General features: G+C 41.7%; 1 protein-coding gene across 1 annotated transcript in view; it reads left to right on the top strand.

Annotated features, from left to right (window-relative positions):
- Positions 1–16183, top strand: part of RARS2 (arginyl-tRNA synthetase 2, mitochondrial) — a 95195-nt gene that overhangs the window by 27205 nt on the left and 51807 nt on the right. The window contains exons 6-12 of the mRNA XM_069726388.1: positions 3248–3303; positions 4122–4205; positions 5024–5100; positions 6622–6780; positions 10894–11000; positions 11072–11167; positions 11440–11500. Coding sequence (XP_069582489.1) covers positions 3248–3303; positions 4122–4205; positions 5024–5100; positions 6622–6780; positions 10894–11000; positions 11072–11167; positions 11440–11500 — 640 coding nt within the window. The remainder of the gene's footprint in view (positions 1–3247; positions 3304–4121; positions 4206–5023; positions 5101–6621; positions 6781–10893; positions 11001–11071; positions 11168–11439; positions 11501–16183) is intronic.

Below are 16183 nucleotides of genomic sequence, written 5' to 3' on the forward strand. Positions count from 1 at the left end.
TATCCAAACTGTTACCAACCTCAAGAGTGACGAATCTGGTTGAGAGGTCATACAGAATCCCAAGGCCACCATCTCTCCCTCCAGACGTTGCAAGAGACGTTATAGTATCCTTTTACCCTGGGTGGGTTAGGAATGACCTTTTAGACTTGACAAAGAATTCAAAAACCCTCCCAAGCCCATATGACAAAATAACTCTGTTTAAAGACTTGTCTAAAGCCACGATCCAAAAAAGGAAATCATTTGATTGCGTTACTAGAGAACTACTACGCACAGGAATTCCCTATTATTGGTCTCAGACTTCCACCATACGAGTCAAATATGCATCAAAACTAACTCTCATCGCAACTCCGGAAGAAGGCATCGTCTTTTTGAAAAAAAATCGTCATACTTCACTCATCGGGCTCTCATAACCGCTCGTTCTCACCCTCAACATACTCTTCTTATCCCATGTAATATCTCTTCTTGGCCTACAAGTAGTCCAGCCAACTAACAGTCCTCATGCTATTTCCTAATTCTCCACTTACTAATCTTACTGATCTGAGCCGGACATTGCCCCACCAACGGACCGAGGGTTATATGGAGATGACCTCGCGTCGACAGACCTTTACATACTATCCATTTTTACTGAGCAGCTTCAGAGTTGATACATACCATACATTAAGCTAAAGTTTATAACAGGTTTTCGTATACTACTACCTACTAGTTAATCATTATGGTATTAGATGCTTACTCAACGATTCTACGTAAAACTTTACCTATGTTAGTTTAATAGCTCATTGCGTTATTCCATCCTAAACTACTATTTTTTAGCAAAACTGCACAAAGTACTTATTATCTTATTATGTTTACCTAAGTCAGTTTAACAGCCTATTGCGTTATTCCAACCTAAACTACTATGTTTTAGCAAAACTGCACAAAGTACTTGTTATCTTATTATGTTTATACAATTCTACTGTATGATCGCCTGTCTCCCCTATTGCCAGGGGATTTTTTTTTTCCCTACCTCCATACCCCACCCTTTCCCCTCCTCCCTTCCCTAACCAATCCTTACCGGTTAAAGTTAAAAATTTAATAAAATATTTTGAAAGCAAAGTTCCCAGAGTGGAACGAAGTAGAAAAAAAATTAACAGACAAATGTTTCGACACTAAAAATACTGTTTTGATATAAAAAATAAAATACATGAGTTTTTAAACTGTCGCATTCTTTAACCCGATCAGAGAATACGGAAAAAAACCCAGAAAGATGGCTTTTCTACCTTACTGAGGGAAATAAGTGAAAGTGTTATCTTATCCCGCATAAACAAGCCCTCATATTGCTTTAGTGATGAAAAAATGAAAGTTATAACTATCAGAATATGGGGATTCAAAAACAGAATATTAAAAAAAAAAAAAAAATCTTTTAGGGTGCAAAAGTGGAAAATCATAAAATATATAAATGTGGTATCACTGTGATCATACTGATCTGGAAAAAAATTTGTCTGATCGCTTTTACCAAGCAGGACGTGGCCTAAAAAAATGTCACAAATTGTGGTTTACTTTGCACCCCAACATCAGAAATGTTATGGAGACCAAAGTAGTCCACAAAACATCAACTTTTTGCAAAATAACAAGCTCTTTTGGCAGTAAAGTAAAAAGTTATAGCTCTCAAAACTTTGTGATGCAAAAACAAATACAGTACTTTGTTTTTTGTTTTTAAGTTTTGCAAAATATGAAATAAAAAAAAAAAACGGAATGACACTACCCTGACATTGCTGCAATCATAATGGCCTGAAGAATAGTTGTCTTCTCACTTTTACAATGCGGTGAACAGCGTGGAATACTGTAAAAAAAAAAAAAAAGTTAGAATTCCTGAATTTAATTTTTTTTTTTCGTGTTAATTTGGTCTACCAAAAATTGGAATACACATATTTTTTTTTTAATTGCTGTTTAATTGGTACCATAAATTGTACCAATAAAAACTTAAATTATTCCCGAAAAACAGGCTCCCATTCTGATTGGTCATCTGTCAATGTAAAAATAGAGGTACGGTATTTCATGTTACTACTTGTTCAAGCGTGGAGAAAAATCAACATGGATTCCTGAAACCAATCCACGAAGATCCACACTCCCAAAACCAAATATTCCACCCCCTTTTGAGCTTCACAGTGTGTCCAAACTACAGTTATATCAACATGTATGTCATTGCTGCAGAGGGGAAAAAGCTCCTAAAGGGATTCTCCAAGTCTAATGATTGGTGCCCTACCACTGGATGGTTTATTATGAGATCAGTGGGAGTGTGACTGTGATTCTCTACACATCTACTGATCGGCTGAAAACTGCTCGAGCAGCGCCACCCACTAGGCGGTGTACAGGCGGAGCACAACAGCACTGTGAGTGGCCACAGACGAGTACTGCACTTTATCTCCCTAGGAAGCGAATGAACTGCGACACTCGCCACCAATCAATGTGCACAGTTGCTATATTCCACCAGTGGAACGTGTGGTTCTGGCTGCTACCGGACAAGTTTTCAGCTGATCAGTAGGCTGTTGGAATCCCTCTGACTTCATATTGAGATGGGTTATCAATTGTTAGGGACCACTGTATTTTCCAAATTGGGGTCACTTCAGGGGCTCTGCAAATTTGTCATGGCGCTAGCAATCCATTCAATATTCAGGGTTTCAAAGTTGCTAATTTTTCCAAATTTTCTTTAACATAGTGATATTTTCAAATATTAATGCAAATCTGATCAACCTAAAGTTACTAGTACCATGAAGTACAAAGTGTCACGAAAAAAAAATCTCCTAATCCCCGGGATATGCAAGAACAATCCAGAGTTATTGCCACATAAGGCGACACAGGTCAGATGTGAAAATTGTGGCTTGGTCAGGAAAGTGAAAGCAGGCTTAGTAAAGGGTTAATAAACTATGCTGCACTATATAGGTAAATCAGACTGCTATAATGCTGCTTTACAGTACTTGTGCATCAATCGAATTGCTTTTCCTTTTAATAAGTCAAATATTTAGGATTTTTTTTCTCTGACTAGTGTAAAGACAGTCATACAATTCCATCTTATAAAGAATGGCTGGCTCTTCTGTAGTTTCTGTTGTGCAGGCTGCTTCATTTTATAGAACTTCCACAATCATTGCTGCAGCCTTTATGTACATTACATTTTATGGGGAACACACGTGACCTATAAATCCAATGTAGTTGATTTTTTTTTTTTTTTTTAAATGCCGCCATCTTTCTGCCTTTTTTTTTTGTTTTGCAGTTCACCCAACATTGCCAAAAAATTTCATGTTGGACATTTGCGCTCCACAATAATAGGTAAGCTACTCCATGTTACAGCATAAGGTTGTTTTTTTTTAACTTATAATTCATGCTCTTTGCAAGGATTATGTAAATACCCTGTTGTCATGGCTCCTTCCCTGTCCCTAACGATAGGGGCGCCCTAGCTCGTCCTGTTCCACCGATTACTTTTGATGGTGAAGACGTCGGGGACAAGTACCTTGCTTTAGCTTCTGATTCCTCCCTCAGTTTGTACCCTTCTCACCCCACCAAGAAAAGAGGGGCGTAGTAGTGTACCAATCAGACTAACAAAGTACGGTACTACAAACAGGGATAAAGGAAAATCCCAATCATACAAATATACTCACACAAGCAGGTTACATCGGGGAGTGGAGGAGTGGAAGCCTTCTCAACCACCAACAACAACCAAAGAAAAACAACAACAACCTAACACCCTCCAAAACGATGCAGCATGACTCTAGCTCTGGCAATGAGTGCTTGCCAGGGTCCAGATTATAAAGGAGATGGGAGAGGCTAACGGTGAACAGCTGAGAGCCTTAATGCAGGAAAGCTTCCTGGATCTCTCAGCTGAGCAAATTAACTACTGCAATGCTAAATATGTTTAATATGAACAGTGCAGGAGTATGAGAAATCAGACCCTGCAGTTTTATAGCTCCTCACTGTTGTGGTAAACCCGTGACAGATTCGTGCAGAATCTTACCCAATGTCTCATAATGCAAGTCTACTTTTTCTTAGATCTGCCTCATTCTTGGGTGTTGATGCTGTATGGGACTGACAGTTTTTTCTTTTTTTGAATATTGATTTTTTTTTTATTATTATTTATTTACATTCCCCAGGAAATTTTATAGCGAACCTAAAGGCGGCTGTTGGTAACAAAGTTATAAGAGTAAACTACTTAGGTGACTGGGGATTACAATTTGGTAAGTGTTAATATGCAGATGAGACAAGCCACGTATGAATATATGCTTTACTATTAGGATAAAAACTTAAATTGTTTGGTACATTTTTAACATTTTCTCTGCACTTTTTGACATGTTGCCATTCGTACAGCCACATACATGCCGGTATGACCGACCAAGCAGTAGACTAAGGTCGGTTTCTTGCATACGACAATCCTGACCGGCCATAGGTCTCCTATCCTCAAATCAACTGGTAAATAGGACACTGTTGAGTTCTGGTCAGGAAACCCACAGTCCATGAATGTCACCTGTATGAAACTAGATTAAGTATAGAAACCGATCTATTAGGAGTACACACTGGAGCTCCAAAGATCTGAAAGAGTGTTGTCAAAGAAAAATGTGTTTTTTTTTGTTTTTGTATTTTTGTGAGCCGTAATGGGCTATTCTTTGTACTCTACTGGCTGTATTCTGATCTATGCAAGAATGTTCCTATCGGCCTAATGAAAGCTACGGCAAATTATCAGAAGTTAAGTCTAATGTTAGTTTAGGTCAGTTTGATGGGGCTGCTGCTTTTGGACTCTAATTTCTTGTTATATTTCCCATACCTACCATGTAATATTCAATGAAAGTGGCTTATATCAAAAGCCTAATTAATTACATAAAAAGTGCTTGGTGAAAAAAAATCTTGGTAAAAGGCTTTTATGCCCATTCAATATACAGCAGGTGAAATAAGTATTGAACATGTCACCAATTTTCACAGATTAATCACATTCGTGAATTATACATATTACATTTACATCTGAAAAAAACTAAAAAACAAATTCCATTTAATTTACTAGGACTTCTGGGTGCTGGCTTTAGCAAGTTTGGCTGTGAGGAGAAGCTGAAATCGAATGCTCTCCAGCATCTTTTTGAGGTAAGTATTCTTTTAGAACTGTGTTTTATAAACTACGGATTTACTTATACATTAGAGGTTCTCTACGTCTGTACACGGTAAATTTAATGGGCCAGCATATTGTAAGAAAACAGAACTATACTCCCGGACCAGCGAATCCATACGATGTCCCCACCGGTCTCCTCACCAGCGCATCCATACGATGTCCCCACTGGTCTCCTCACCAGCGCATCCATAGGATGTCTCCACCAGTCTCCTCACCAGGGCATCCATAAGATGTCCCCACCGGTCTCCTCACCAGCGCATCCATAAGATGTCCCCATCGGTCTCCTCACCAGCGCATCCATAGAATGTCCCCACCGGTCTCCTCACCAGGGCATCCATAAGATGTCCCCACCGGTCTCCTCACCAGCACATCCATAATATGTCCCCATCGGTCTCCTCACCAGCGCATCCATTGAATGTCCCCACCGGTCTCCTCACCAGCGCATCCATTGAATGTCCCCACCGGTCTCCTCACCAGCGCATCCATAGGATGTCCCCACCGGTCTCCTCACCAGGGCATCCATAAGATGTCTGCACCAGTCTCCTCACCAGCGCATCCATAGGATGTCTCCACCTGTCTCCTCACCAGCGCATCCATAGGATGTCTCCACCTGTCTCCTCACCAGGGCATCCATAAGATGTCCCCACCGGTCTCCTCACCAGCGCATCCATAGGATGTCTCCACCAGTCTCCTCACCAGCGCATCCATAGGATGTCTCCACCAGTCTCCTCACCAGCGCATCCATAGGATGTCTCCACCGGTCTCCTCACCAGCGCATCCATAAGATGTTCCCATCGGTCTCCTCACCAGCGCATCCATAGAATGTCCCCACCGGGCTCCTCACCAGGGCATCCATAATATGTCCCCACCGGTCTCCTCACCAGCGCATCCATAATATGTCCCCATCGGTCTCCTCACCAGCGCATCCATTGAATGTCCCCACCGGTCTCCTCACCAGCGCATCCATAGGATGTCCCCACCGGTCTCCTCACCAGTGCATCCATAGGATGTCTCCACCTGTCTCCTCACCAGCGCATCCATAGGATGTCCCCACCGGTCTCCTCACCAGTGCATCCATAGGATGTCTCCACCTGTCTCCTCACCAGCGCATCCATAGGATGTCCCCACCGATCTCCTCACATCCACCACTGATGTGACCCTTTCAGTCAGTTATTGGCTGCTGATCAGCTGCATCCTTTACAGTGTCTTCCTGCTTGGCTGCAGCCTTCACACTTTGCCCAACCAGTAGCCATGTGATACTCCTTGTCATATGTTGTTTGGGGGACACAGTAGGGAGTGCAGACTCACGGTGCCGGTCCAGGAGATAAGAATACGTTTATTGTTTTCTTCCACCACCCTGAGCCCATTAATATTATTTTTTCTAGTAGTGGAGAACCCCCTAACTGTGCAATAGAGCTCACAAATCATATTAGACATTTTTTGTGACAATTAAAATAGTATTGTTTCTCATGTTTTTTTTTATGTGTAATGCATAGGTGTATGTAAAAGTCAATGCAGAAGCAGAAAAAGATGAAGAGATGAAACAATCAGCCCATGAATTTATGAGAAAACTTGAGAGCGGACACCCACAAGCGCTTTCTCTATGGACACACTTTAGAGGTCTGAGCATTGAGGAATATTCTAAAGTCTATAAGGTACATCATTTATTCATTAGAGCACAACATAAATCCGAACATTCTCTGCAGCTATGTCTACTACAGACTGCCGGTCATCTCTAGCGACACCTTCATCTTTAGTGTGGTCTGTGGTCATAAGTCAGCTGAGAGCAGCTTAGAAAAAGACAGATAAGAGTTACAAACGCTCCCATCATTCAATCTGAATGAGCTCACGGATGTATTATCAGATTTCAGTACAGAGGGTATAGATAATTGCAACATTTGTATTGGACAGCAATTACAAAAATTATTTTTTTTAGCCCTAACTCCATGCATTTAAGTACAGTTGTGCTCAAAAGTTTACATACCCTGCAGAATTTTTGCTTTCTTGGCCTTTTTTCAGAGAATATGAATGATAACACCAAAACTTTTTCTCCACTCATGGTTAGTAGTTGGGTGAAGCCATTTATTATAAAACTGCTGTGTTTTTTCTTTTTAAATCCTAATGACAACCCAAAACATCCAAATGACCCTGATCAAAAGTTCACATACCCTGGTGATTTGGCCTGATAACATGCACAGAAGTTGGCACAAATGGGTTTGAATGGCTACTAAAGGTAACATCCTCACCTGTGACCTGTTTGCTTGTAATTAGTGTGTGTGCATAAAAGCTGAGGGAGTTTCTGGGATCCAGACAGACTTTTGCATCTTTCATCCAGCCACTGACATTTCTGGATTGTGAGTCATGGGGAAAGCAAAAGAATTGTTAATGGATCTATGGGAAAAAGGTAATTGAACTGTATAAAACAGGAAAGTGATACAACCACTACCATGAGTGGAGAAAAAGTTTTGCTGCGATCATTCATATTCTCTGAAAAAAAGGCCAAGAAGGCAAAGATTGTGTCGGGGTATGTAAACTTTTGAGCACAACTGTAAGTAAAAAGTTATCCCCAAAGGTGGACAACCCCTATAACTACTTCTAGACCACACATACTTTAACCCCTTCATGACCTTGTAATTTTCAGTTTTTCCATGTTCGTTTTTCACTCCCCTCCTTCCCAGAGCCATAACTTTTTTATTTTTCTGTCAATATGGCCATGTGAGGGCTTATTTCTCTATCGCCTTTCATTGGGGGACACAGGAACCATGAGTTCAGGACGTCTTTTTCTGCATCCGGAATAATGGGGTATATTTCCTTTTCCTCAGGTTTTTTTCCGGAAGAAGATATACAGATGAAGAAGGTGAGTATTTAGAAGGTGTCCCATCTATCCCCTTCAGGACCTTTAAGTTAGGGATTCCCTTTAGGAAGGTGGGGGGCCTTTTCCTAGGGGAAATGCCAGGTTTTCAGCAGCTCTTTTACCCTGCTCAGGCCTCCTTAACTCCCCCCAACCCGCCCCCCCCCCCCTCCAGTCTCAACGCAGGCTCCGTCACTATTTGAGGGGCTACCTTTTTCAGTGCGAGTTGTTCGCTACCGCCATGGCTAATTCGCCTTCTTCTCCCCTCAATCTGGCGGTCGCCGGCGTCTAACCTAGGAGGCCTACGCCGGCGCGACTGCCGCCGGTTTTCTAATCTAGGCCCCGGCTTCGGGCCTACTCCGGTGCGACGGCCGCCGGGTTCCAATTTAGGCCCCGGCTTCTTAGGCCTACTTCGGCGCGGCGGTCGCCGGTTTCTAATTTAGGCCCCGGCTTCTCGGGCCTACTCTGGCGCAGTAACTCCGCCCCCCATTTGCTCCCCATAGCCGTGCCCCCCCCCCCACCTTCCTAAAGGGAATCCCTAACTTAAAGGTCCTGAAGGGGATAGATGGGACACCTTCTAAATACTCACCTTCTTCATCTGTATATCTTCTTCCGGAAAAAAACCTGAGGAAAAGGAAATATACCCCATTATTCCGGATGCAGAAAAAGACGTCCTGAACTCATGGTTCGTGTGTCCCCCAATGAACGCTCCGAGAAACAGATTTTACGGTAAGCAACCAAAAATCCTGTTTTTTTTGCGGGACGAGTTGTACTTTTGAACGACATCATTGGTTTTAGCATGTTTTTTACTAGAAAATGGGAAAAAATTCCAAGTGCGGTGAAATTTCAAAAAATGTGCAATCCCACACTGTGTTTTTGTTTGGCTTTTTTGCTAGGTTCACTAAATGCTAAAACAGACCTGGTATTATGATTCTCCAGGTCATTACGAGTTCACAGACACCAAATATGTCTAGGTTCTTTTTTATCTACGGTAAGTGGTAAAAAAAACTTCCAAATTTTGCTTTAAAAAAAAAAAAGTGCCATTTTCCGATTCCCTTTAGCCGCGCGTAGCGTCTCCATTTTTTGTGATCTGGGGTCAGGTGAGTGCTTATTTTTTGCGTGCCGAGCTTCCGTTTTTAGTGATACCATTTTGGTGCAGATATGTTATTTTGATTGCCCGTTATTGCATTTTAATACAATGTCGCAGCAACCAAAAAACGTAATTTTGGCGTTTCAAGTTTTTTTCTCGCTACGCCGTTTAGCAATCAGGTTAATCTTTTTTTTTTTTTTTTATTGATATAAAACGCGGCGATACCAAATATGTGTATATTTGATTTTATTTTTATTGTTTTATTTTGAATGGGGCGAAAGGGGGGTGATTTAAACTTTTATATATATTTTTTATTTATTTCATATTTTTTAAACTTTTTTTTTTTTTTTTTACTTTTGCCACGCTTCAATAGCCTCCATGGGAGGCTAGAAGCTGGCATTGCCTAATCGGCTCTGCTACATAGCCGCGATCATCAGATCGCTCCTATGTAGCTTAATTACAGGCTTGCTATGAGCGCCGACCACAGGGTGGAGCTCACAGCAAACCGGCATCAGTAACCATAGAGGTCTCAAGGACCTCTATGGTTACTATCCTGGCGAATCGCTGACCCCTGATCATGTGACGAGGGTCGGCGATGCGATAATTTCCGGCCGCACGGCTGGAAGCGGTGGTTAAATGCCGCTGTCAGCGTTTGACAGCGGCATTTAACTAGTTAATAGCGGCGGGTGGATCGCGATTCCACTCGCCGCTATTGCGCGCACATGTCAGCTGTACAAAACAGCTGACATGTCGCGGCTTTGATGTGGGCTCACCGCCGGAGCCCACATCAAACCGGAGCCCACATCAAAGCAGGGGATCTGACCTCGGACGTACTATCCCGTCCGAGGTCAGAAAGGGGTTAAAACTTCTGGGCGGTCCCTCTTTTATTCTGCAGTGATGTTCTAAAATCTCACTAGTAGAGCTACCATATGACATTGTGCAGCTGCTGGGGCAGGGAGGCGGCTGTCACACACAGCCAGACTCCCTTCAGAGGAGGCAGATATATTTTATTGTCATGTTTATCTTCTCATTCACGGCACTGGACAAGCCCTGTGTATACAGATTGCGAAGTCATGTGATCACTGGCTTGTACGGAAAACACTTGAAGAATAGATTGGTTTTCCCCTGTAAGGACTCTTGCAGACAATATCTTATAGGTGCTAGTGTGAACTGACAAAACATCGGATCGCACTCGGACCAATGCTATGCTATGGGGCCATGTACATGGCAGATTTTTTTTCCTTGGACCATGCCGGTCCAAGGAAAAAAACAAAAACTACATGCTGAGTTTGATCCAATATTCGGATCGCACTCTGCCAATCAAGTCATTGAGTTTGTGGAAACTATTGGACTGCAGTCAGATGACATCTGAGTGCAGTCTGATTTGCGCACACTCACAGTATGGAGAAGAAGGTGACATTTTTTCTTTCAGTCTTCTCATCCGAGATAATTGGAGCATACTGTGATCAAATTCTGATCAAACAGTCAGAATTTGATCAGTGTGATTTTCATAATGAGCCCGATTCTCTCCCATGATGGCATACAGTCGTCTGCACAGAGCTTCACTGAGGTTTTTAGCCTGACCGACATTGAAAAAAAAATGTCCAATATATACCGTATATAAATATAATTTCCATGAGAGCAGCACAATTTCAAATGTCTTTTAGCTTTAGCAATCCTTTTGTGGTTGGAAAAAAAACAATAACTTATCAGGCTTTTTTTAATCTTTTTCCCAGTCCTTTATTGAGTATATGGATGTAAACCGATTGTCTTAATCATTTCCTGTCCTTTATTATCGACATTCGTTTGTCTTTGTTTTCTTAACAGCGCCTTGGTGTACAGTTTGATGAATATGCTGGCGAGTCCTTTTATAGGGAAAAATCACAAGACGTCCTAAACCTTTTGCGAAGCAAAAATGTTCTCACGATGACGAAGTACGATTTGTTACACATTAATTTCCAAGTTGTGGCATAATAAGTACTAATAACTGGTCTTTCTGTTGCAGAGAAGGCACTGGAGTGGTAGAGCTGACAGAACATGGAGACTTGTCCGCTTACTCAACCGTGATGCGGAGTGATGGCTCTTCTCTGTATATTACAAGGTGTCATTATTATTCAAAGACTTCCTCAATGTAATGATTTCCAAATTCAGGGGCGATTTCGTAGTAATTTAATTCTAACGAAATGAGGAACGACTCTGAAAATGGCCATCGTGAAGTTGTGAAAAGGAAACGTGCAGATAGTTTAATAAGTTTCCATTTGTCTCAATATGATACAAATGAGGGCATGTCAGACATCACGACTGGTCTGAGATTCTCCTACATATTCCTAGTTCTGATTGTGTGCTCTGTTTTGTTTCCTGCAATCTATTTAGAGACATAGCTGCTGCAATTGACCGAATGGAGAAATACAACTTTGATGAAATGGTGTATGTGGTATGTATTTAGGTTATCTGTTACCCCCATTGAGAACAGTCATCATGCCCATACATCTTGGGCTACAGAGACAATGGTGTGTTTTTTTTTTGGTTTGTGTTTGGCAGCCATGCGTCTCCATACTGATTATATGCCAGAAAAAATAACTACATATTTTTTTGTTTTTTACCATGGGTGGTCTATGGTCGACAAATGTTTAGGCATCCATCATGTGTCCATTGTTGGGTGTATGCCTCCCAAGCGAATGCACCTGACAGTGGTCATGAGCACACTGTCCCTAGCTTTAGATAACTGTTGGCTTAGCAAGTTATGTCTGTCCACTTAGCCGTACACATGAATGCTCATTTCGGCTGAACATTCATATGTTCTCAGTGGGTAGAGGACACCTCTGGCAGTAGCTTATCTACTGGGAGAACAAGAGAAATGGATTGTTTAAATGCACAGCTTTAATCCTTCAAGTTGTAAGGCTCTGGTACGCATTAGATGGTTGGAAGGCTCGGCTGACTTTATGTACTGTTGTGTTAGTGGTTGTGGGGTATGGCTTCCATAGGAACTTGGTTCTTACCGTCTCCATTCTGGCATCTGCTCTTAAAACCCACTGAACCTCTTCATCATTTCTGCAGCCTTCTCAGAGAAGTACCGTATACATCTAGTATTCCCCTTGCCATTGTTCATGTTTTTCCACCTCACAACCTGGAATTTCACTTAGTAGGAATGTTCCTCACATGAACTGATGCAAAGGTGAACATTTGGTTTTCTTTTTATTGTGAATCAAACAATAAGTAGGACAAAATCACTGAACAATTTGGTGTGCAGAACTATTCACCTCACCTAAAGTCAGTACTCCTTTTGTGGCAGTTATAACTGCAAGTCACATTGGATAAGCCTCTGAGCTTTCCACATCTTGCCACTGGGATGTTTGCCCATTACTCAAGGCAAAACTGCTCCAGCTCCTTCAGGTTAGATGATTTCCTCTGGTGAACAGCGATCTTCAAGTCTGACCACAGATTCTCAATTGGATTAAGGTCTAGGCTTTGACTAGGCCACTGCAAAGCATTTACACATTTCTCCTTAAACCACTCTAGTGTTGCTTCAGCAGTATGCTTTGGGTTATTGTCTTGTTGAACGGTGCACCTCTGTTCCAGTCTCAAATCACTGACAGACTGAAGCAGGTTTTGCTCAAGAATGTTTCTGTATTTCACACCATCCACTTTCACCTCAGCTCAGACTATTTTCCCTGTCTTTGTTGCTGAAAAAGATCCCCAAAACATGATACTGCCACCATGTTTCATTGTGGGAATGGTGTCTTAGGGTGATGAGCTTTGTTGGCGAGAGACATACCATTCACCTTGGTGGCCAAAAAGTTCAATTTTGGTATCCTCTGACCACAGCACTAACAAGCCTTAGGCTATGTGCACATATTGCAGAATTGCCGCGGAAATTTCCGCGGCAATTCTGCAACTCCCTGCCGCGGGAAATACTCAAGCTGAATTGGCATGCATATTCCCGCTAAACACTAGCGTTTTGCAAGCGTAATTAGCTTGCAGAATGCTAGCATTTTCCAAGCGATCTGTAGCATAGTTTCGAAAACTGATTGACATAGTGTTTGACAAGTGTGACCAACTTTTTACTATTGATGCTGCCTTTGCAATGTGCCCGAAAATAGTACCAATAAAAACGTCAACTAACAAAAAACAAGCCGTCACATGACTCTCTGGGCCAAACTATGTAAAAATTATAGCTCTCAAAATATGGTGATGCAAAAACTAATTTTTGCAAAAACTATTTTTTTCAATAAAAAAGCGTCATTTAGTGTGTGACAGCAGCCAAACATAAAAACCCGCTATAACGCCTCTTTCACACGTCCTGATATTTCCAGTACCGGAGATGTCCGTGTCCGTGTGTGTAATACTTGCAACACACGTGTGGCATGCATGTGCCGCATCAGTACCACAAGGACGGGTGCCGGGGAAGAAGCATTACAGTACACCTGGCGCTGGGTGCTGAACAGTGCTCTCATCATTCTCCCCTGCTCTGCCGGCGATCGGTACAAGCAGGGAAGAATCAATCGGCTGGACAGGGGAGAATGATGAGAGCCGTGTTCAGCACCCGACACCGGGGAACAGCGCTTACTGTAACGCTTCTTCCCTGGCGCCGATGCGTGTCACATGGATGACATCCATGTGTGTTATGTGTATGTACATGTACTGGATGTTTTGTGGCCCATGCTGATATTAAAAAATGGACATGTCAGCGTGTTTTACCCATGGACACACGGTCCGTGGAAACACACTGACATGTGTACTGACCCATTCACTTGAACAATCATATAGCGCTCCGTTCCTCTCGAGTCTCTCCACATGGCTTCCCAATGGTATAAAATTCTGTGACACACCCATAGTGTCAATATGATCACTGCACCCCTAGATGAATTAATTGAGAGGCATAATTTTTAAAATGGGGTCACTTATGGGTGGTTCTGCTGTTTTGGCACCTCATAAGCTTTCCCAGTGGGTCATGGTACCTGTAAACCATAACAGTAAAATCTGGCGCTCCTTCCCTTCCGAGCACTGCCGTGCGCCCAAACAGTGGTTTACCCCCACAAATGGGGTATTGGCGTGCTCAGGACAAATTGCATCTATCATATTTTCTATCATATAAACCCTTCAAAGTGAATTCAAATGTGATGTGGTCCCTAAAAAAAAATGGTGTTGTAAAAATGAGAAATCGCTGGTCAATTTTTAACCCTTATAACTTCCTAGCAAAAAAAAAATGTTGGTTCCCTAACTGTGCTGATGTAAAGTAGACATGTGGGAAATGTTACTTAAGTATTTTGTGTGACATATCTCTGTGATTTAAGGGCGTGAAATTTTCAAAACTTTTGCCAAATTTCCATTTTTTTCAAAAATAAACGCAAGTAATATCTAAGAAATTTTACCACTATCATGAAGTACAATATGTCATGAGAAAACGTTGTCAGAATCACCAGGGGGTGGTAAAGGGATTAAACACAGTTTGTAATGTAACAAAATAGGTAATAACCAAGGGGATGGGGGTGAATACTTTCCAACTCACTGTATTTCAGACTATAAGATGCGCCTTACTATAAGACCCACCCCATGTTTAGACAGCAGAAAATAGCAAAACATTTTTTGCTATTAAAATTTCCCTGGCGGTGTAAAGTGTAGGCGTTATTATTGCTAATTTTAATGTACTAGGGTAGAATAGGGAGGTGATAGATCTATTGTTAGTGTCTCCCTGCAGTGATTGCCTCGCTCTTTATTATAGCCAACAATCAATAATAAGATCCTCTTCCTCTGGGCAATTTATACGATATAAGGGACCCTGGCTAGCATTTACCTAAGCTACATAATTCCGTTACCTGCATACTGGGAAATCCGTGGCTCACAGTTGGCAAATGATAAAATTGATCAGCATGTAACAGTGATCCAATATACAGCCAATGTAAATACTGAGGATATGTTACTTTAATATTTAATTTTAACAATTCTACCCCCCCCAAAAAAAAAAATCATAAGTAAAAGATATGTTTACATAACATACCTATTCTCTTTCCGTTCCCTACATTTTATACACCGACACACACAGCTCTGTTACATGCACATTTACATACAGATAAACTATCCACATCTTGCAGTTCCTAATTGGGATCTGAACAGATGCTGTACAAGCTGAGTAGCTGAAGGACTTTCCACACAATTCAAGGACCTTTTCATGTGATCAGTCATATGACCTGAAAGGTCCTTGAATGAATTGGTTGGAAGGTCCTTCAGCTACTCAGCTTGTGCAGCATCTGTTCAGATCCTGGTAGCTTCCTCTCCTGCTCTTCTGCGATCATGTAGATCAGTGCAGTGCAGGATCAGGAAGGAGGCAGTGTCTGTGTTCTCCTCAATCACAGGAAGCTGCCTCCGGACTATAATACTTTTTTGTAACCGTTTTTTGTTAAACTGTGTTTTAAAGTTCAAAAAATACGGTTTGTGTTTTTCTTTTTTTTTTTTTTTTTTTTTTTAATTTCAATAAACCCTCTCACTGACCATGTTAAAGTTGCTGTCACCTGATTGCCTGCCTAGATATTTGCCATGGCAAACAAGTATACTTGTCACATAGTAATAAGTGCGGATGACTTGTGTTTTGTTAAGAACTTAGCATTATTGCTTCTTATAGAAAATAATTACCGTAAATAGCAGATATGGTATGTTCAGGTGTTGGGAATGTTTAAAGACTATCTCATTGATAAAGGAAAAAAATCCAATGTAATCCAAAATTCAAGGCCAGTTTCTTCTGCATGACTGGTGGCAACTGTACACATCTTGTGCTGCTGTGGTACAAAATGGGAAGCCATACAAATATAATTGCTTTGAGATGTAGGAAGAAAAGGTTGCATAAGCCAGTAATACATTATAGTCAGTGTGAAATAGTAAATGCTAGTAAGGAGTTAATGGCTAAAGCGCATTAGATTAGCATTGGCTAACCCGCCAGCTCAACTGCTGAGTCAACTCTTCATCGAGAGTATGCAGTATATTGGGGTGCCTGACAGATGATTATTAGGGGAATTAAGCACCAGGCACCTTTTGTTCTCCCTATGGTAAGTCACCGCCAGGCGTGTTTGGCAGTGGCTCTCATAGAGAACACGGCATTGCTTGGCAGACAGACCACTTGGGG

This window comes from Ranitomeya imitator, chromosome 5 (assembly GCF_032444005.1).
Source record: "Ranitomeya imitator isolate aRanImi1 chromosome 5, aRanImi1.pri, whole genome shotgun sequence".
NCBI classification, from domain to species: domain Eukaryota; kingdom Metazoa; phylum Chordata; class Amphibia; order Anura; family Dendrobatidae; genus Ranitomeya; species Ranitomeya imitator.